The following is a 22,972-nucleotide window of genomic DNA, read 5'->3' as shown; positions in this document are numbered from 1 at the left end:
CCCTTGATTTGCCCGCATCTGGGCTACTGTGCTCAAGTCTAGTTCTTTGGGTTTCTTGGGGATGAGGAAGTACTGGAGAGGATTCATAACGAGTGACCAAGATGGTGAGTGGCCTGTGGATGTTCCCTGTGAGAATAGATTGAGGGTGTGTGGATTGCAGAAGTTGGTTGATAGGGTCATCCCCGGAAGTTGAATAAAGGTGTGATTAGTAGGGATGTGAGGACTAGATTTTTTTCTTGGAGAGTTGTGAATGAGTAGAATGGGTTTGCCAGAGTCATTTGTGAATTCTTTGTCTATTATTGGGTTCAAGGAGAGGTAACAGATTGTGAATTGATTGGGTCTCTCACAATGAGTCTTCAGACATCATGAAGGTATCCATATAATGATGATAATAATAAAAATCTGGATTTCTGTATTTGCAAGTATTGTGAACCAATTTGCCTATTGCATTCTGTTGATGCACATTGAAAAATATAGAAAGTATATAGCACTATCCGTAATAATTTTATCACTGATTTTATTCTCCTTCTTACACATTTAGAATATAGTAATTCAAGAAAATACTTCTGGTAGCGATGGCGGAGAGTATATTTTGAGATGTATACCAAATTTACCCGATTTATCAAGAGAAGTAACTATAGCACCATATGATATAAATTTCTTTTTCTATAATGGTAAGTATGATTTCATTCACATTTTGATACTAAACTGTCACAAATATTTTGCTTCTGGACAATAATTTCATATTATGAACAAATTTTCACATAATGAAATAATTCACCATCTGTCAGTTTTTTCATACACTCATGAGCGGTTGAATTAGAGATACCTGCCATGTTGGCAAAATGGTGCTGTGATCACCCTGGCAAATGGAATAGTGCCACGTGGTGCATGACTGGGATGTCGTCAGACCTTGTACTGACTGTCTGAGTAATAGTCGAGCACAGAATGGGGAAGACTCAAGATCTCAGCGAATTCGATCACGGCCAGATAGTTGGAGCCAGACATATGGGGCACTCCATCTCTGAAGTCATGCAGGCACTGGGCTTTTCACAGGCCACTGTGCCAAGAGTGTACCATGAGTACAAGGAATTGGGTAAAACTACAGCCACCAGAGAAAACTGCCATGGTGTACAACATGTCGATGACAGGGGATGCCGTCAGCTAGCTCGGATGGTAACAGCAGATAGACAGGCCACGGTGCTCCAGATCACTCGATAATTCAATGCTGACAACGATGTGTGAGCAGCCACACCATCCAGAACCATCTCCTTGCTATGGGGTACAGAAGCCACCACCACCCGACTCTCTGTTCACCGCACGTCACAAGGCACAATGATTAGCGTGGGTGCAGGAACACCGCCATTGTACCCTCGATGCATGGAAAAAGGTCGCCTGGACTGTTGAGGTACACATTGGTACACGCCGATGGCAGAGTACGAGTGCATCACCAAGCAATGAAACGATGGATCCCTCGTGTCAGCAGGGTACAGTTCAGGCTGGTGGTATCCTCTTATGGGGACTGTTTACATGGGATGAAATGGGCCCCCCCTGGTACATCTACCATCATCCCTCACTGGTAAACGATACAGGGACCTGCTGTCAGATTATGTGCACCCATTTCTTGCACCTACAGCCAAGACAATGCACTGGCCCACAGTTCCCAAATTGTGGCCAAGTGGGTTCAAATGGGATTGAACACATCTGGGATGCTGTGGATGAAGATATAAGCATCCTGGACTCTGCTCCGATCATTCTCCATGCATTGTGGGAGGCTGTGCAGTGGTCATGGATCAGTTTGGCTTCCAGTGCCTTGTGGAGTCCATGCCACGCCGCATCGCTGCTGTCATCAAGGCAAAAGGGGATGCTACTCGCTACTAGGCAGGTATCTCTAATTCAACTGCTCATGAATGTATGGCACTCTGAAAATTGTATTTCATTTATATTTTGATATTTATTTAATCTAAGTCGACTATGAATATAAGAGTCCCTTGTGGAGTCCATGCCACGCCGCATTGCTGCTGTCATCAAGGCAAAAGGGGATGCTACCTGCTACTAGGCAGGTATCTCTAATTCAACTGCTCATGAATGTATAGGCACTCTGAAAATTGTATTTCATTTATATTTTGATATTTATTTAATCTAAGTCGTCTATGAATATAAGATAGCTCTTGTACCATACATTTTGCTTGCTACTGAACAGAAGGGAAAAAAAAATCTTTTGAGCGAGACATGCTGCCTTTTTAGCTTTTATTTTCAGTTTACATTTTGATTTCTGATGTTCTCACAGAAGTGCAATAAAATTCAAAAAATAATTTCCCACTTTGTCTTATATATATATATATATATATATATATATATATATATATATATATATATATATATATATATATATGTATGTATGTATGTATATATATCTCTCACCGATGCAATAAAACTTGCATTGCCATTACTGAATTCATTACCATTGTTATCATTTTCTGCTACATCAAATAATATGACATTCTAACTCAATTAGATTAGTTTTTACAATTTTATTTTATTATATATTTATTTTTTCTCCCTCTCAAATCAGTCAGTTTAATTGATGGTACCGTCTTAGAATGGCATGATATGGTTTTTTCCTCTTGTAATTACCCTACTCTGCTGTTAATCCTTTACTGTTAAAGCCATTAATGTCTCAACCAGTTAACACGTTCGCTGCCACGCTACTTCGGCATAGTCTGTTCCCGTACGCTGAGCAATTTCACTTCTTCGAGGTCAGTACGGTAATCTCGTTGCCGGCAGTAAGCGTCATACGAGTATACTCGTAGTAGGTTTGTGCAGAGCATACACCATCTATGAGAATACACAGTTTTGATGCTAGCTCCACAAGCCAAGCATTTTCACTTCTTCAAGGTCAGTACAGTAATCTCATTGCCGGCGGTAAGCGTCATACGAGTATACTCGTAGCTGGCTTGTGTGGCTGTTTTACCAACTACGAGTATAGAAAGAAATATTAAAATGAATCTCACATGTGTGAAAATAAAATAAATGTTTCTTATTGGAAATATTTGTAATATTTTATTATTCAGATCAACAAATGGGACAGTATTTTTATTCATGTTATTTTATTTTACTGAAAATACCACAGGAAATAATTTTGTCAAATATTTATTCAGAACATGATGCTTCAAATAAAAGTTATTGAAATAAATATGATTTGAGCAGTTTTTTTTTAAAATAGTTTAAGATCTGTTGTTGCTTTTATAAACAGCAAATTATATTAAATTCCACCATTTATTTGCTTTCTTTCTGATTTTAAATTACTACAAATTTATGTACAGGAATATGTTAGCAACTCAGCTTTCATCTTTAGCTTAAAATGCAGTAGATTTTTGTAGGATTTTCATGATAATATCAATGCTTGAATGCTGTGAATATATATATATATATATAGTGAAATGTCTGAAGCATTTACTTTGCAGATTGATTCTAAATTTATGTTCATTTGGAAGTATTCCAATAACATCTTCCCCATTCTTTGCGCCAGGAACAGAATTCTACATAACTACTTTTTATCTAATTTCGTACTGATTTGAAATTTTCATAGAACTGTTACATCTTTCATTATTGTGAAAACATTATTTGATTTTACTGTTTTGAGAAAAGAAATAAAATAATATTGTTCTGTTTGCTGGACTATTCACTGCAGTTTGGTTATTCTAGCCAGTATCGTCTTTCCATTCTGCTGAAAGGAAGAATGGAATCAGTTGTTTAGGTGATAGCAAATAGCTGAAATTATTATAATTTTTATGAATAGATATTTGCTGTATCTTTTTTTTCTCCTTGCATAAAGAAATCATTTATATATATGCCATAAAAAATAAATAAAAAACTGAGTTTTTTAGCTTAAAAAATTTCTCAGTGTTACTAGTATTGCTGGTGGTTGCCATTTCTGAAGTAAGCTATGTCTTAGTCATAGAAATAATAGCTAATAATCCCCTGTCATATGCTTCCGCTAGGCTGAAAGCTTACTGAGATTAGTCATCTGTTCAGTAAGGAAAAAGCATATCTTCCAGGAGGCACAGCAAAATCTCCAGAGTTCCAAGCAATAGTCTGTTATATATCAGAAATTTCTTACTTCGTTTTCATCATTGTGAATGATTTTGTTCATTCACAATGATGAATCATTGTGAATGAACAAAATGATAATTTATTTTGCAGGCCAGTATATTATTTTTGAGAAAATTAATGCTGCATAATCACCCCAGAAACCACATAATTTCTTAATTTATAATAATCACATCCTTCAGTTTTATTATCAAAAAATTATAAATTTTGTGACAATTACCTTGGTAATCTTTTGATCCAATGAAATTGCCATTCCTTCCTAAATTATTTTAAAATAAGGAAAATAAGCATGTGTACTAATGGTTAGTGGCATTGCAAAAGAATTAGATTCATGTGTAATTCATGATAAATATACAGCAGGTGTTTGAAAAGTTTGCCTGCTGGCATAAAAATGGTACTTTTATTGGATGAGACAGGTGTAGAAGTCATTTTTGAGGTAAGGCATCAAAGTCAAGGACCAATTTGTTTCATGGATTTCTGCAGAAATGAGAATGGCAAACCTGACTCATCTCTTTCATTATCAGCAATGTCATCTCTGTAGGTTTTTGCTTGGTAACTAACTGATGAGAACCAACAGTTTGAACAGCTGTTAATTCGAACAGCATTAAGTTTATACTGTAATTAATTCTTTCTTTGCATTAATGTGATTTATTATCAAAGCAGCATAATTGCTTTGTCAAGTCCTTCCTTTGGGGATTTTACATAAAAGCTAAGAGTTATGAGTATTTGAGTTGGTCCAGCCATAAGTTGGATGAATGCTGATTGCAATCTAAGAAAATTGTGTCATCTTCACTTGCAAGGTCAGTAGTAGCTCCAGAAATGTTTTGCATGAACTTACACCTCTTCAAGTGTCATCATCTAGGAGGAAGTTGGCAACCGTGTTACAGGACTTTTTTCTTTCTTTTGCTGCTCTGGAACATTTATGGTAATTCAAACCACCCAGTCCTTAATGTCTTCAAATGACATTTTCCTGGGTCTACCTCTCTCTTTTTTTCCATCCAGTTTTCCTTCTAATATTAATTTCCGAATGTTTTCTTGTCTAGTTAATTGTCCAAAATATTTGTTTTCATTCTTTAATGATTTTAATTAATGTTCTTTTAATTTTTGCTTTATTTAAATTAAAACATCTTCATTTTTCATTTTTTCTGTCCATGATATTTTCAACATTCTTCTGATCATCCACATTTCAAAGGCTTCTAATTTTTTCTCTGCTTCTTCATTTAGAGTCCAAGTTTCACTGTTGTAGAGAGGGCTTGACCAGATATAGTACTTTATTAATCTTTTACTTGTGTCTGTGTTAATGTCTGGATGTTAAGAACAGTTTTTATATCAATAAAGGCTTTTCTTGCTATCTTGAGAAAGCTCCTGAAAGATCTGTGATTTTTGTTGATTTATTAAGTGTTTTCTTAGATTTAATGGTGTATTTTTAGTATAGTATAGTATTGTAATTTTTAGTATAATTATTGTACTACAGCATTTCATAACATAATTGCAGAAATATCATTAATTTTTACTAGTCTTAAGAATGGCACTGAAAACTCATCATGTCAGGGCAGCGTCTAAAGCTCACTCTCTTACTACTGAGGAGAGCATTTATCCCTAATGAACAAAAGTACTGCTGCAGTGATGATGATAATTTATATGGGGATAAACTGACATTTGAAATTGCTCAATTAAAAGAAAGTATTAGAAAATCGACCAGAGAATTGGAAAAAAGTGGAAAAACATTTGACTAAACTTAGGCAGGATAAGAAAAAGGATCAGAACAAGAACACGCAGGAAAGTGCTATACTAAATAATAAGGTAAGTCAGTTAAAATCTAAGAAAAAAGAGGTGATATGGCATTGTTACTCAGTCTTAAAATTTGCGCTTGCCAGGGAGTCACCACTTCTAGTTTCCTGGGGCGAAAATGAAAAGTATGACAAACGTAATTGAAAAATAAAAAAGAAAAGTAAAATCTCTGGTAGTTCTGGTAGGTACTGATAATTTAAGTAGTGTATAATAAATTTAGTTTAATCCTTTATCCCAGTGAGAGCAAACAAAGTTTGCACCTGAAAATATCTTCAGGACTGAATATAGTGTTGTACTATCTTACCTGGGTAAGTAGTACAACACCAGGAAACTTGTAGCAAAGGTGGAGCAAGCTACCAACACTCCTATCCCGGTATCTCCCATAATGCAAAACACATCTCCTTGTGGATATGTATACTCTTATGCATTAAGGAATTGGCCACTACCCAGACTAGTTTCGACCTTTATTGAGATCTCTTCAGTAGGAAAAAGGTCGAAACTAGTCTGGGTAGTCGCCAATCCCTTAATGCATAAGAGTATACATATCCACAAGGAGATGTGTTTTGCATTATGGGAGATACTGGGATAGGAGTGTTGGTATCTTGCTCCACCTTTGCTACGAGTTGCCTGGTGTTGTACTACTTACCCAGGTAAGATAGTACAACACTATATTCAGTCCTGAAGATATTTTCAGGTGCAAACTTTGTTTGCTCTCACTGGGATAAAGGATTAAACTAAATTTATTATAGTCTAACCTAGTGAAAAATTAACTTTCAAAATTTAAGTAGTGACAAATATAGTATTATGAGATTAGTTCTGTGGAGAGCATCCAAGGCAAATCAGAAATGTCTGATTTTTTTCTGGATTGGAATTGCACATTCTGCTTCTCCTAAATGTGATAAGCTACAGGTGCATTACATTTGTTACTCCCTGTGGTGGGGTAGGAGATTACTGCTGGCATTAAGGTTGTATTTATATAGCATTCTCTTTGATTTTTCAGATATCTCTTTAATGTATGGAATATGGCATATTTTTGGTTTCACTGTCATCTGTTTTATTTTTAAGTGTAGCCTTGTGAAGAATTTTGTTAATTTTTGGCTATAGCCAGTGCATATAAAAGTTGATAATAATTTGAATTCATGTTCAAAAGCCTGCTTATCTGGACAGAAATTATTACTGCTCTATTTTTTTGAAGATGCTGATGATACCTAGATTTTGTATTGGATGATAGTAACAGCCTATATGTATTGGATAGTATGTGGAGGCTTAGAGTAGTCAATAAATGATAGACTACCTGAGGGAAGATGGGTGACATGTGTTTTCAGAAATGGAAGTTTGTCTGATTTTCAGTTTCAGTGGTGAACTGTGCATGCATTTGTTATTTTTGTTTGGGTGGTTGGGGAGAATGAGACCAAATAAGAAAATAGCTTCCATATAAAAGTTGGCTTTAGGAGGAAATAGTTGCAAGCCCATGAGCATACCTTTCTTTTGCAGGTAAAAATTATTTTGCTGACATGAAGTAACTAGAACAGTGCATCAAGGAGAAATGGGTCATGATATCAGGTTGAAATTTGAAAGAAGAATCATATCATTGATTGGGATATTTGTAAATAGGGCAAATATGTCAAGTTAACTAAAAAATCATCTTTGCTGAGTGTGAAGTTCTTAATTTTGTTTATAAAGTGATGTGTGTTTTTTATAGAGGAGAGGGAAATGATTTACCATCTCTTTGAGCATTGCTGAAGTAGGTGGGGATTAGCTAAAGCAGCTTATTGTTTTTGTATATTTGGAAATCCATAAATTCTTGGGATGTGGACTTAGGATGGTAATAGCGTTTTTATCATCTGTTCATCTTGTGTCTTACAGCCACAAATAGGAAGGACTTAAGGAACTCTCTAGTTTTGTTTTTAATGCTGTTAATTGGGTTATTATTATTATTATTAACTGGTACCTCCAGGAAGTCAGAGACTCATCGAGGCAGGCCACATGTCAAGCAAACCATTCCAATCACACACCACTCTCTGAGATAAAAATATAGCTCTCATTCCCAATGTCCATGAATGCCCTCTTGTCCCTACCCCCATCCTTATTAAATGAAAAATTCCATCTACTGGTATCCTGTATTAAAGCAGTACAGTAGATTGAGACTTATAAACTTCCTTTCAGAAGTTTTGAAGTCTCAATCATATCATCCCCTCTTTCTCCTGTTTGCTAGTGTCTGCAGTCTGCAAATTTGCAATCAGTCTTCATAATCTGTATTCCACAATTCTGATACCATCTTTAACACTCTCCTTTGCACTCTCTGCACTGTATCAGCATCATCATGAAAACCAGTTTAGTTCTGTGCAAAACAGGCCAAGTGAGATAATAAGTAGCCTTATAAAGAGTCAAGAATGTGTTGTACAGCAAATGATGGTTTTTACATATTACCCTTCGTAACACCCTATTGACACATTCAGTGAGTGTAGTGGGTCTGCCACTGAGAGTAGCACTTGCTGTTGACTCCCTATGCTTATCTCAGTATGGTATCACTGATTGTTGGCCTGGAATGGCCCAATTTGTCAACAATTTGCCAAACAGATAGGCCTGCAACATGACATCCTGTCACAGTGCCTCTTTCAAACTCTATGTCAGTACCTTTCTTGCAACTATTTTACTCAGACAGTTCACTGACTTGGGAGCATCATATTCCTCCAGTTTATGCCAGCAACAAACACATGACTCGTTATATGACACAGTGCACCTTGACCATGGAGGGGGGGGGGGGTCTGTTGACTTCTTTCCAAGCAGTGTGTGTGTGTGTGTGTGTGTATTCTCCTGAAAATCTTATGAACAGAGGTTTAAGTTATTGTGACGTGCTAAAAGATGGGACACCCAGGTTGGAAGGCACTGATATCGCTACTGGAGAACAGCAGAAAGTAACTTCCAATGAAATTAACAAGAATGATGAGGGTGGATTGAAGCCTTCTGGAAGTTGAACTTCCAGAAGGCTTCAATGACTTCCAGAAGTCAAGAGTATGGCTATTTTACCACCAATTGGTGACAGCGATCACGCTGTTCTTTCTTGGGAAGTATCTACTTGTATTGAAGCTCTGATTAAATCAGGCTACATGCTGAATTACAAAGCTGGAAATTATGATCAACTTAGAAGAATATTATCTTTGGTCCCATATCAGTTACTGAATGGAAAAAATGTCAGCAATGCATGGGAATCGTTGAAAAAGTGCTTGAATGAGGTGGTATCTGAATGTATCCCTAGTGTTCAAAGAATAAATAGGTTGGGAGTGAAATGGATGTGCAGCCTTATTAAGCTAGAGATTCACAAGAAGAAGATGATGTGGAAAGAATATCATGAGAATAAGAGTGAGAGGAGTTATGAAATATATAATGCTCAGGCCAGAAAAGTAACGAGTATTGTGAGAAAAGCTAAAACAGAGTATGAAAAGAAATTGACCATGTAAGCCAAATGCAATCCAAAAGAATTTTATCGTTATGCCTCAAACAAAAGAAAGAAAGAATGTGGAAGAATAACTTTATTGAATGCAGATGGTACAGACGTGTCGGAAGCTAAGGAGATTGTTCAGTTAATGAGTGCTCACTTTGCTAAGATATATCAACCAGGTGTATGTAGCATGGTGCTACTACTACGTTAGATGAAGAGTTAGAGGTTCATGAAAATGAGGTTGAAGAGCTCTTGCATAACCTGGATAAGAATTTTTCAATAGGGACAGATGGAATATCTTCCAGTTTGTTAAAGGAATGTTCAGCTGAATTGGCCAGGCCTTTCACACATTTGTATAACTTGAGTCTCAGCTCAGGAATGATGCTACAGAAATAGAAGGAATGTATGATAGTTCCATTGCATAAGGGTGGTGCAAAACTGATGTGTCAAACTATCGACCTATTAGTATCTCTGGTGTGGTAGTGAAGTTTTTGAGAAGTTGATAAGAACTCGCATACAGAAATGGGTAGACAAGCATTCTATTCCCTGCAGGGAACAGCATGCGTTTGCTAAAGGAAGGTCATGTTTTAGCAATTTGCTCATATTTTATAACAATGTTACGGCCGAGTTGGATAAAGGGAATGGATGCACTATGATAATGTTGGATTTTTCTAAGGCTTTTGATAGGATACCACATGATAGGCTGTTGTGTAAACTGGAGATTATGGGATTGGAACATAATCTATTGACTTGGATCAGGGGATGGTTTACAGACAGATATCAAAAAGTGGTATACAGTGGGTGTGAATCTGCCAGATTTAAGGTAATCAGTGGTGTACCTCAGGATTCAGTCATTGGGCCATTATTGTTCAATCTATACATTAATGACATCAAGCAGGGTCTATCATCAGATTTGCAATTGTTTGCTGATGATGCGAAGATAGGTAGGGCAATTAGAGTTGCTACTAATATTCGGCAATTACAAAATGATTTGAATAGACTGGAAATCTGGGCAAACGAAAATGGCTGTCAGTTTAATGTTAGTAAGTATAAATCATGCACTTTTGCGTGATTAGAGTTCCAGCAGCATATTATATTAGTGGGGTTATGCTACAAAAAACTGAAGAGGCAAGGGATCTTGGTGTATTGGTGGATAAGAATTTAAAGTTCAAAGACCACATTGCAAAAGTTGCAAATACAACTCAGAGGATATTTGCTATGTTGAAGCAAACCTTAACAACATGTAAGGATAAGGAAGTAATTTTGCCTCTTTATAAGGCTTTGATAAGACCACTGTGCGCAGATTTGGTCTCCCGGGTCCCAAGGAGATAAAGAAACTATGGAAAGGGTGCAAAGAAGAGTTACAAAGATTATATCCGTATTATGGGACATGGATTATGAAGACAGATTGCGACTATGTGGATTACAGACTCTGGTTAACATGAGAAAGAGGGGTGATATGATAGAGGTCTATATAAACTTTTGAATGGGTGTTATAGCATTTCAAATGATGAAATTTTTCATTATATGGAAGGCGGGTAGAGAACATGGGGCATCCATGGAAGTTAAGGTTGTTCTCAGTCAAGAAAAGGTTAAGAGCTAGGTTTTTCTCCCAGACAGCAGTGAGTGAGTGGAATAATTTGCCCTTGCGGATAGTGAGTGCATCTAGTGTAAATGATTTTAAGGGAAGGTATGATAGCTGCGTTGGATAATTTACAGCCTTCCTCGATGAGTCCTTGACTACCTGGAGGTCTCAGATAATAATAATAATAATAATTTTGCCCTCTTTCCACTCCCTTGGAACTCTACTAGAACTGAGAGTTAAATTAAACAGCTTAGTCAAAGATATTGACAGTTCCCTTGCACATTCTCGCAAAAACCCCAGCTGAATATCCCATCTAATCCCACAGCTGTATTCGCATTGAGATTTTGCAATATCCTAAGAACCTGCAATTCATCCACCTCTGTTCCCACATTAGTACCTGTCACATGTGTTAGAGTAGTAACCTCACTAGGAAGATATATGCATGCAAAGTGGTCACTCAGTAACTCAACTATTTTATCCACTTTGGTCTCCTCATGACCATCATCACTCATTAAGGTTAATCTTCCATAGTCATTCTTCCTCTTATTTGCCACATAACAAAAGAACTCTGTGGGATTTCCTTTGGTCTGTTCAGTTAAATTCTTCTCCTGATCTAATTTTGTCTCCCTTGCCATGCTGGTCACCTCTTTTGCCTGAACCTTGTACTGTTCATGAGTTTGGTGGTCACCTTTCTCTTCATATATGTTCCACAGCATTTTCTTCTTCTGCAGTTCATGCTGAATGCTATTACTCATCTATTTAACTCCTGCCTGATTAACCCGTCTTTCTCCTGTAAGGCGGGTTAATCAGGCAGGAGTTAAATAGATGAGTAATATCATTCAACATGACCTGCAGAAGAAGAAAATGCTGGTATTCAATTTAATACTGCTTCCTCTAGATGATCCTTAACTACATATCATTCACTACTTGCAGTATTTTATGCCATGGTTCAGATTTAAGCTTCTTCCTAATCATGTCATAATCACTTGCCTTGTAGTTCCACAAATATCCCTTCTTGATAGAGGAATATAAAAAAATGAGGAATATTTTACAAACTCCCAAGTCAAGACCACATGGTCACTTTCACTAATTGGAGACAATATTGTCACCTTGGTTATGTGTAGCATTTATGATCCTATAACCAGGTCCAATACTCTCCCACCCCTCCATCACTTAAGGCAGCATGTGATAGTCTGCTCCATCACATGCTGCCTTAAGTAATTATATCTCAACAGGTGTTTAAATTCTATTTCCTTTCTGCCATGTGATCTTCCTTCCTTTGGGAAGAAATTCTACATCATTCCTATGTTAAACTATATCTCCATAGTTGAAGTCCCCAATAATAATCATTCGATCTATACTCATTGTACTAATTTGGTGATGCTTGTCTTCCAGTTCATCTGTGGAACTCCCTGGCCTATAGCAACAGCCAACTGTATATTTTGTCTTACTGGCTTAATCTCACACCAGGTTGCTTCAAATGAGCAGCCACCTGTCTCATATTCTTTTTGGTTGTAATTCATCTGCTATCATCAGCAGTACTCCCCCCCCCCCCCAATCCTATCTTCTCCGTCTTCCCTGAAAATACTAAACCCTTCACATTCAATCCCTGTAACTACATCATCTGCTGTTAACCAAGTTTCACTAATGCCTATAACTTTTGGAGAGGTTGCACTAACCAATGCCTAAAAACTCCTCTCTCTTGTTCCTGTTACTTCTGGCATTAGCATATAGAAACGGCAACATCCCTTTATTTCCCCACCCACCTTTACTTTCTGAATTGACTATGCTATTTAATATTTTTGCTTGAGAGACTAGATTCCTCACTTGGTCATTCTCGCACTCACTGGCTTCACAATAATGCCTTCACACAAACTCACTTGCTTCCACCCTAATTGCTTAAGTTTCTCTGAATTTGCACGTCACCATGCTCAGTGAACAAAGTTCTCTCCAGACACACACCAAAACCATTCAGATGCAGTTCATCAACATTGTACAAATCCTTTTTTCCATCAAACAGAGACCACAGGTTCTACATCATTCCTTTTGCACCATCTACTTATAGACTCATTGCCCTCCTCCTCAGTTCGCCTCTATAATAGCGTGTTAGGAGACTTACGGTCTTCACCTTCTCGCTCTTGAGTTTTGCCTCTTCTAAGAACTCTTTAACATCCTCCCTCCTAGAATACTTCTCTCCTCTCAAACCATTGGTACCAACCAAGACAATTATTTCCTTCAACTTACCTTTTTTGCATCTGGATGGTGGTGTGTTCCACATCACACCATCCAGTTTTACAATTTTGTCATACTTACATGAAGTTAAATGGTGATGGTTTATAACAACAACAAGTCTTCAGATGATGACCTTAATATAACAGTCAGAATGCCAAGTTTAGTTTATTTTAAATTAAAATTATTACTCTAACACAACAGTTGTCTCCACAATTTTGGCATAATGAAAATGATACAAAAGATAACTGCTCTGGTGAAATGGAATTTATTGACATTTCATATTTTGGAACTCCACAAAATTTGTTGAGTCATATATTAAAAAGTATTTTACCTTGGGTATAATAAATGTTAAAAATACCAATCAATTTTAAACCTGGTTTTACTCCATTTCCCAAGTAAGCAAACAGACAAACAAGGTTTGTCTGTTTGCTTACTTGGGAAATGGAGTAAAACCAGGTTTAAAATTGCTTGGTATTTTTAACAGTTGTTGAGTCATATCAGTTTTTGTTTAAAAGGAACTGTTTATGTTAGAAAAAATTTAAGCTGAAGGACGACAATGCCATACAAAAATTTTGTTACAAATGACAATAATTGAAACTGGATACAGTATGTAATCTAAACACTAATTTAGGTTGAATTGTTGTGAGCCTCATACCAAAAGTGAATTTTGTTTTTCAATAAACACACGACTATATTAGAATACTGTTGCAAATACACTTTTTTTTTTTTAATCGTCTCAAGTGATTTCTGTACTTGTTTTGGTTTTTGTTACATTATTAATAACATTGAGTATACTGTTGTTATCTATAATAGATAATCTTTGCTTCTTTTCAGATGCCCATAAACAAGCTGAAATGGCCAGCCATTCTAAAAAAAGAGACAACCTTTTGACAATCATTAAACCTCTAAAGAACTTATTTGAAACAACTCACCAGATTCTTAGGCAGTTGGAAGGTAAAATATTTTTTCCCTTTTGTTTATTATTCTTTTATTGTTTTTATTATTTGTAATAAGGAACCCACATGCGAAGGTTTCAGATCCCTTCGAATATTAATGTCATATTGGATCCAAAGTTAAGAATAACTCGTGGGTTGTAATCATTAGGAGAAAATCTGGCAGATGACTATTTTCATAATGAATCCCATTATGAAAAGTTTGTAAAACTTGTACATTTTAGCTATATGTGTGGCCTGAAGTCTGGTGTCCTCTGTAACACAAACATTGCCATTTCAGGCTAAGCAAAGTTCTGAGTTTTAATTATTCTATTTAATTAGTATTATAGGTTAATGTTCATGTATGTTTAAAATACATAAGTTATTAGTTGACTGAAAATGTGAGAGTTTATCATTTTCACGCAAAGCATCGTGAAGATAACATTTCATGGCAGCAGTCTTGTGTGCTTAGATTTCAGTATAGAAATCTGATACCACTAGCAGGCTACTTTTACAAATTGGTATAATCGATGGACAGAATTGGATATATAAAAATACAAATAGCACAACCAACATGGTTTAATAATTAAACATTTAACAATTTCTCCAAGAGACAAATCTATGAAAATAAAAGAAAGTTGTTTTTTTTACAAAGCAATTTAGGAACTGCCAGCATTTTTACTGGGTTTGTTATTTATTAATTATTATGATTATTACTATTATTTTAATACATTACTTGACTATATGTTTTGAGTGTTCTACTTCAACCTTATTTCTCTCATAAGTCCTGTTATTTTTATTGTATGAAATTCCATAACAAAGTCATTTTAGGAACACATAAACATGTTATAGGAGAAACAATATATCTTCATTTCTAATATGATTTTCAGATTGATGCCATCTATTTACACCAATTTTTCTGAGATCCAAAAAACTGAATTGAACAGTGTCTTTTATATTGCTGGTTTAGTGTTTTGGCTAATTTCTTTCTTATTCCATATTGGCTTGGTTGGCCGAGTGGTTAGCATACCTTCCCTCCAATCAAAGGGCTGCAGTTTCAAATCCCACCATAGGCATGGATGTTTGTGATTGTCTTTAGGCAGAGATGAATTTCATCTTCCAGTGTGAGACTATCGTTCCACTTATTAAAAGCCTGAAGTGGCTTCAAAAAGTTCCATGTTTGGCCTTTCTAGAGCAGGGTTTCTGAAGTATGTAAAAAATATTATCATCATCAAATTCCTGATATGTACCCTCAAGGGTGTACAGGATATGATAGTACTACATGAAAAATTTACATCATAACTTCCTATCTACAATTTTCCTCCAAATCAGTCTGTTACTTGTCAAGATTCCAACATTATCAGATCTTATATTTCTATCATCTAAGGCACATTGTACCATATCAATCCACCTATATCTTGTCTTCCTCTGGGTCGTTTTCCTGCCAACCTGGCAGAGAACACTTGTTTTGCTAATCTTTCCTCGCCCATTCTGTTTAAGTGACCATACCACCTGAGATTCGCTCTGCTAACGCATTCCTGTATGCTGACAATGTCAAGTTCTTTCCTAATGTCCTCATTTTTAATATGATATTGCCATTGCTGCCATCTGTTTATGCATATAATCTTTCTCAGGACTCTCATATCTGCGGTGGCTAGTCTTTGGTCAAGTGTTTTACTTCTGACCCAGCTCTCAGATCCATAAGTTAAAACTGTTTTGAACACTGTCTTGTATACAGCTAATTTAATGTTCCGACTAATTTCTTTCTTATTCCATATGAATTTATTCAATTGGCTTCCTACCATACTAGCTTTGTTGATTCTGTTGTCTATTTCCATATTTAAGTTACCATCTTCACTAAAAATCATACCTAAGTAGCTGAAATGTTTTACTTGTTCCACAGGTTCCACGTTCACAACACAATTGACATTTTCAACAATTCTTCCTATTTTCATTGTCTTTGTCTTTTTAATACCGACCTTCATACCATATCTATTACAACAGTTATTCAATTTAGTCAGGGACTCTTGCAAGCTTGTAGCGGATTTATTTAGAAGTATAACATCGTCTGCATAAAGCAAAGAGCTGATATTAACATCTCCAATTCTGATATCATGTTTAATACCACTTTCCTTCATAATGTGATCCATATAGATAATGAATAACATAGGGGATAATGTACATCCTTGTCTCACATCATATTTAACATTAAACCATCTTTACATAATTATTGCTTGATATTGTTTAATAATCATTAAACCATCTTTACCTAAGTATTGCTTGATATAATGCCCCATTGATATAATGCCCCATAACTGTAGTGTATTGAATAGCTTCTCTCTTGGCACCTTGTCATATGCCTTTTCCAGATTGACAAAACTTAAGTACAGATCTTTGTTATATTCCCATGCTTTCTCAACTATTTGTCATAAAGTGAAGATCTGATCCTGATAGCCTCTATTTCACCTGAATCCAGCTTGTTCTTCACCAAGCTTTTCTTCCACAATTCTTCTCAACCGTTTCTCAAGTATGCTTGCATAGATCTTGCCAGGAACACTCAGTAGGGAAATACCTCTGTAATTCTCATATTCAGTTTTATTTCTCCTTTTTATATATGGGTACTATTAGAGTGCTACTCCAATAGTACCCATACCGGGAATTTGTCCCTCTGTCCAGGCTTTCTGAACTACAGTGCAGCCACTGTAACACTTTTATGCCACCCTATTTCAGCATTTCTGGTCAAATATCATCTACTCCTGCTGCCTTTCCACATTTCAAGCCTTTGATGGTTTTTCTACTTCAAGTATGGATATGTATTCCTGAGTGTATGCCTGTTGAGCATTTTTTACCACTGTGCTATCACTGCTTATTTCATTTAGCAGTTTTTCGAAGTAATTACTCCATACTTCAAGGATATCTTTTCTCCTGTTTTTGTGTAACCTTTATCATCTTTAACTCCTTTTACAGCACTCTTTCCTCCATTTCTAAGATTCTTCACTTCTTCTTACCACCTTCTTGATATTTATTTTCTATGTTCTTGCCAAAGTCCTCCCATGACTTTTGTTTAGCTAGTTTTACACAGTGTTTAGCTTTCATACATTTGTCTCTGTATTCTCTAAGAGCACAAGCTGACTTATTTGCAAGGAACTTTGGATATGCTTTCTTCTTTTCCTTCACTGCCTCTTTAACTTCCTGTGTCCATCATGGAGTTCTGATTTTTCTATCCTTGCAGACAACCTCACAACATGCCTCTCGGGCTGAATCAATCAGGGTTTTCTTCAAGGCTTGCCTCTGAATCTCCAAGGTTTGGTTCCTGTTCTCAAACTCTTTAATTTTTTCTTCAATAATCTTTGTGTATTTTAGTCTACAGTTCACATCTGAGAGCTTTTCAACTTTTATTCACTTTAAAACTTTCTTACATGTTATTCTTTTCAATATGAAATTCAATTTTATCCTGCTCAAGACTAAATAGTGATCACTTCCAATTTCAAATCCTCTGTACACTCTGGTGTCCTGCACCAGGGAGAAAACATCACTATCCACAATAATATAGTCAATAAGACTTTTCTTATTCCTTGCCTCTTCTCTCCATGTGAATTTGTGCACATTTTTATGTTGGAACATGGTGTTAGTAATAATCAGTCCATGTCCTGAGCAGAAATCCAGCACGTATTTGCCATTATTATTGGCTTTGCTGTTTTCTCTAAATTTTCCCAAAATATTTTTGTGTGTCTGACAGTCATTTCCTACTCTGATATTTAGATCCCCAACAAGGACCAAACTTTCCTTTTTCATTGTGTCGGTTGCTTTTTCTAAAGCATCAAAAATTCCTCCACTTCTACCTTAGTAGAACCTTCTGTGGGAAAAAAAATCACAAATAAGTCTCATTGTCCAATTTCCCTTTCTGATATTTGCCCACATCACTCTACTTGAGACTGCCTGCCATTCAAGAAGATTAGCCTCATATTTTGTGTTGAATACTATGGCTACGCCTTCTTTTCCTTGATTGTCATTTCCTGAATATAACAATTTGTATTTATTGTTCAGAAAGTTCTCACCAGTTTTTGTCTTTTTTGTTTCAGTCACCCCTATTATGTGGATCTGGTACTTATCTAATTCCTCAGCTAGCTCCATTTCTTTGCCATTCAGGCTTCTTATGTTGATAGTACCAATCTTTAACTCTGGTGATGTTGAGTTGGGGTGTGCTTTCAGATTTCTTCCAGTAGCTGACTTTTCACTGTTCATCCTGGTTCCCTGGTGAAAACAATGGGGGACCTTGTTTAACCGGGCGACGCCCCCGGCTGGCATAAAATTTTGTCATGTTGTACCATCATTTTCTATATTGGTTTAAGCCAATAAGAATACAATTTGGTCGGCTAGATCCCACATTGCCAACCCATCCTCGTTCGTTCAGTATCCAGGTAGATACCCAACAGGGTGCACCACGAGAAGGTGAGGATTGGACGTTAGGTCAGAAGCCCTGGTCAATTCTCTGCATTCCTTTAAAGGCTATGTGGGAGTCTCCTCTCAGTTATACAGCTTTGACCCTTAAGCACCCCCATGTAAAAAATAAATTGATAAAAATAGAAAAAAAATCTTTAACCCACCCATGGTACAAAAATGTACTATAGGTTTGCAGATAACCTTCTTTTTGAAGATTATCTGCAAATTCACAAAATTGTGAGATTAATGATATGTTGAATAGGAGTTTAAGGCATTGTCATGCTTATAAGCTTGGAGTCTATAGAGTTAAGTTTGTTAGTGTGTTACTGTAGTTTAGGGACTTATTTATAAAAATAAATCCCATCTTCCCTTTTGTGTCAGGTCCAATGGTCTGTCATGGTTTAGAACAATAAATTAAACCATTCATTCATCTTCTTGGTTTATAGATAACTAATTCTTAAAAGAAAACATTTATGCAAGTTTAATAATTATGAATGTTTTAAATGGGAACATTGAAACAAATGTAGCTTACATAAAAGTTGTCATGATGTATAGATGTTATTATGAGGTACTTTTGCTAAGCAATAATTTTTTTCCCCATAATTACTTTACATATATATATTTTTAAAGCAGTATATTGTGAAGAATTACTATAGAACATTGATTTAAAGGTAGTATACGATGAACAAATGCAAAACCAATGAATTGTCAAAAATAAACATATCTTAATCTATGAAATATGATTGGTTGCAAGGGCAATTAAGCTGCTCTTCCAGAATGATGCAGAATACTTTTATTTTCACTTTAATTGCTGATCAACAATTTCTGCTGCACATTTGTGACAAATGACTATGCCACAATATTAAATGTGTTATTATCAAATCTATGGAAAATTATCAAAATTTCCCATTATAATTAGAATAATGAAATGGTGGTTTCATGATAATCAACAATTATTCCTATAATTGACATCGTAACATTCAAACTTAAAAATTTTAGTAACATTCTAATTAATACATAATAAAAATTGACCACTCGGTATGCTGGATTTTTGCTGTTCTTCAGTATCTTGTTAATCAATAGAGCAAGCATTTGTTTCAGGAGATTAGATGTGGTGGCCATATAAAAGCTAGATAGAAATTAGTCACCCATATGTCACCATCATATGGATGATTATAACTGTTATATTTGTATATCTACAAGTTTTGAGATACACTTTTATTAAAATTAAGAATAATAATGATTATTTTTATACTCATAATATTATTATTATTATTTTTTTTTTAATATATATTTTTTTTTGAAACAAAGCTAAGAGTTTATGAAAAAGGACATTTCTTCAGAGAGTAAACTTGCACTGGTATATCACCTGAGTTATTTAGAGGGAGTGATCTATCTATGCAGTACTTAATCAGGAATGGTGCAGATAAATTCTGGACACTGTTATATTATTGCTTCTAGCAAATACTTCAGTCTTTCTGCAATCCAATGTATGAAATTGGAAAAGGGAAACCAGTTGTAAGGGCAATACCTAAATCACCAAAGGTGATCTTACCATTCAGGCAGTTTGACATCATACAAAATCAAAGCAATCAGTGTGGTATGTAGAATTTGAAGAATTCTAAATTCTTCAAATAATTATGCAGTTATTTTCCTCACTGTGAAAAGAAATAAATTGGATAAGCAAGCCACCTGATAAAAATAAATAAATAAAAAATACCAGAGTACCTGTTAGCAGTGTGGTTAAAGGAAAAAAGGGAGTGATAAAATTGCTCCAAGTCAAGAAAGATATTTTCATTATTCAGGCTGATATAATTTTTTTTCTTCTTCTTCTGATTTTAACATTTATATACAGTTTATTACAAACTTACAAATTGTATCAGACCAAAAAAAAAAAAAAAGAGCAATCTGGTTATTAGAGAAAGTGACATCTTAGCTAACTGAAGTGATTCTAAAATTAAAATTTCATTATTCCAAGTCCCCTGTAATTTATGGATGTTTGAAAATTCATAAAAATGATATTACTAAAGACTCATCGAGGAAGGGTACCTACTCCACAACTCTCCGTCTCCACCACTCCAATCCACTGCCTACAATGAACCGCAACTACTTTCATCATCTGTACCAATGCTATCTACTGCTGACCACGACTAGTATTTTCACAGCCAATCACAAACATCCATGCCCATGTCGGGATTTGAACCCACAGCCTTTTGGCTGGAAAGTAGATACCTTAACCACTCTGCCAACTAGACTGGCAGGGGGGTATTGATAGCTCAATGTATTATATAACAAAGAAATTGACATCAACATCCAAGTATACACAGTGACTGTTTCTGCCTTCTGTATAAAAATTCCCCACCATTTCATAGAAAAATCACACTTTGTAGCAGCACATACACATATGAAATTTTTAGATACACTTTTGTTAAAATTAAGAATAATAGTGTTTATTTTTTTTTTTTATAATCAGTATATTATTATTATTTTTTTTGTTCAAAAAGAATGCATACAAAAAAAAAATGATGAATGTTAAATTTGTTCTATTTTAATCATAACCTGTTGTGACAACTATCTCATCATCATCAAATTCCTGACATGTACCCTCAAGGAGTGTACAGGATATGATAGTACTACATGAAAAATTTACATCATTACTAACTTCCTATCTACAATTTTCCTCCAAATCAATCTGTTACCTGTCAAGAAAACTCCAGCATTATCAGATCTTATAAGGCACTTTTTACCGTATCAATCCACCTATATCTGGTCTTCCTCTGGGAGTGTTTTTCGTGCATGCCAACCTGGCAGAGAACACTTGTTTTGCTAATCTTTCCTGTCTGATTCTCTTTAAGTGATCATACCACCTGAGATTAGCTCTGATACTGCATTCCAGGATGCTGATAATATCAAGTTCTTTCCTAATATCCTCGTTTTTAATATGATATTGCCATTGATACCATCTATTCATGCCTATAATCTTTCTCAGGACTCTCATATCTGCAGTTTCTAGTCTTTGGTCAAGTGTTTTACTTCTGACCCAGTTCTCAGATCCATAAGTTAAAACTGGTTTGAACACTGTCTTGTATACAGCTAATTTAGTGATCCGACTAATTTCTCTCTTATTCCATATGAATTTATTCAGTTGACTTCCTACCATACCAGCTTTGTTGATTCTGTTGTCTATTTCCATATTTAATTTACCATCTTCACTAAAAATCATGCCTAAGTAGCTGAAATGTTTTACTTGTTCCACAGTTTCTCCATTCACAACACAGTTGACATTTTCAATGATTCTGCCTATTTTCATTGTCATTGTCTTTTTATTGCTGACCTTCATACCATATCTATTACAACAGCTATTCAATTTAGTCAGAGAATCTTGCAGACTTGTAGCGGATTTATTTAGAAGTATAACATCATCTGCATAAAGCAAAGAGCTGACATTAACATCTCCAATTTTGATATCAGGTTTAATACCACTTTCCTTCATAATGTGATCCATATAGATAATGAATAATAGAGGGGATAAGGTACATCCTTGTCTGACACCAGATTTAACATTAAACTATCTTACTGTACTTCAATCAATTCAACTGCTGACTTACAACTGAAATAAAGATTAAGTATTGCTTGATATAATGCCCTTCTGACACCATACAACTGTAGCATTTTGAATAGCTTTTCTCTTGGCACCTTGTCATATGCCTTTTCATCTTGAATACAGATCTTTGTTATATTCCATTGATTTCTCAACTATTTGTTGTAAAGTGAAAATCTTATCCTGACAGCCTCTATTTGGCCTGAATCAAGCTTGTTCTTCCACTAAGCTTCTCGTCTACAATCCTTCTCAACCGTTCCTCAAGTAAACTTGTATAAATCTTACCAGGAACACTATATCTTTGTAATTCCTTAGTAGAAATTTGTAGAAATACCTTTGTAATTCTCACATTCAGTTTTATTTCCTTTTTTATATATGAGTAATATGAGAGCTCTACTCCAGTCATCTGGAATTCATCCATCTGTCCTGGTCTTCTGAATTATGCTGTGCAGCCAATGTAAGACTTTTATACCTCCATACTTGAGCATTGATTATCGAATATCATCTACTCCAGCTATCTTTCCTGCATTTCAGGCTTTTGATGGCTTTTTCTACTTCAAGTATGGATATGTATTCCTGATTGCATGCCTGGTCAGTGTTTTTCACCACTCTGCTGTCACTGACTGTTTCATTTAGCAATATTTTGAAGTAATTACTCCATACTTCAAGTGTATCTTTTTCTCCAGTTTTCATGTCACCTTTATCATTTCTATTTTTTTTTTTCAGCACTCTTTCCTTCATTTCTGATCTTCTTCAACAACTTCCAGAATATCTTGCCACTTCTTGATATTTATTTTCTGTCAGCATTTCTTAACCTTTCTAAGGACCAGTTA

The 22,972-nt window shown here is 35.5% G+C and overlaps 1 protein-coding gene across 2 annotated transcripts in view; it reads left to right on the top strand.

Moving 5' to 3' along the window:
- The window catches only part of LOC150098746 (structural maintenance of chromosomes flexible hinge domain-containing protein 1-like), a 733,568-nt gene that overhangs the window by 582,077 nt on the left and 128,519 nt on the right, over window positions 1-22,972 (top strand). For both annotated transcript variants that reach the window (XM_090405871.1, XM_090405872.1), the window contains exons 39-40: window positions 542-674; window positions 13,998-14,117. In XM_090405871.1, the coding sequence (XP_090261997.1) occupies window positions 542-674; window positions 13,998-14,117 (253 nt within the window). The remainder of the gene's footprint in view (window positions 1-541; window positions 675-13,997; window positions 14,118-22,972) is intronic.

The sequence above is a fragment of the Typopeltis vanoorti genome, chromosome 15 (genome assembly GCF_054136105.1).
Source record: "Typopeltis vanoorti isolate ZY-2024b chromosome 15, IOZ_Tvanoo_1.0, whole genome shotgun sequence".
NCBI lineage: Eukaryota > Metazoa > Arthropoda > Arachnida > Uropygi > Thelyphonidae > Typopeltis > Typopeltis vanoorti.
This window is presented reverse-complemented; position numbering and strand designations above follow the sequence as displayed.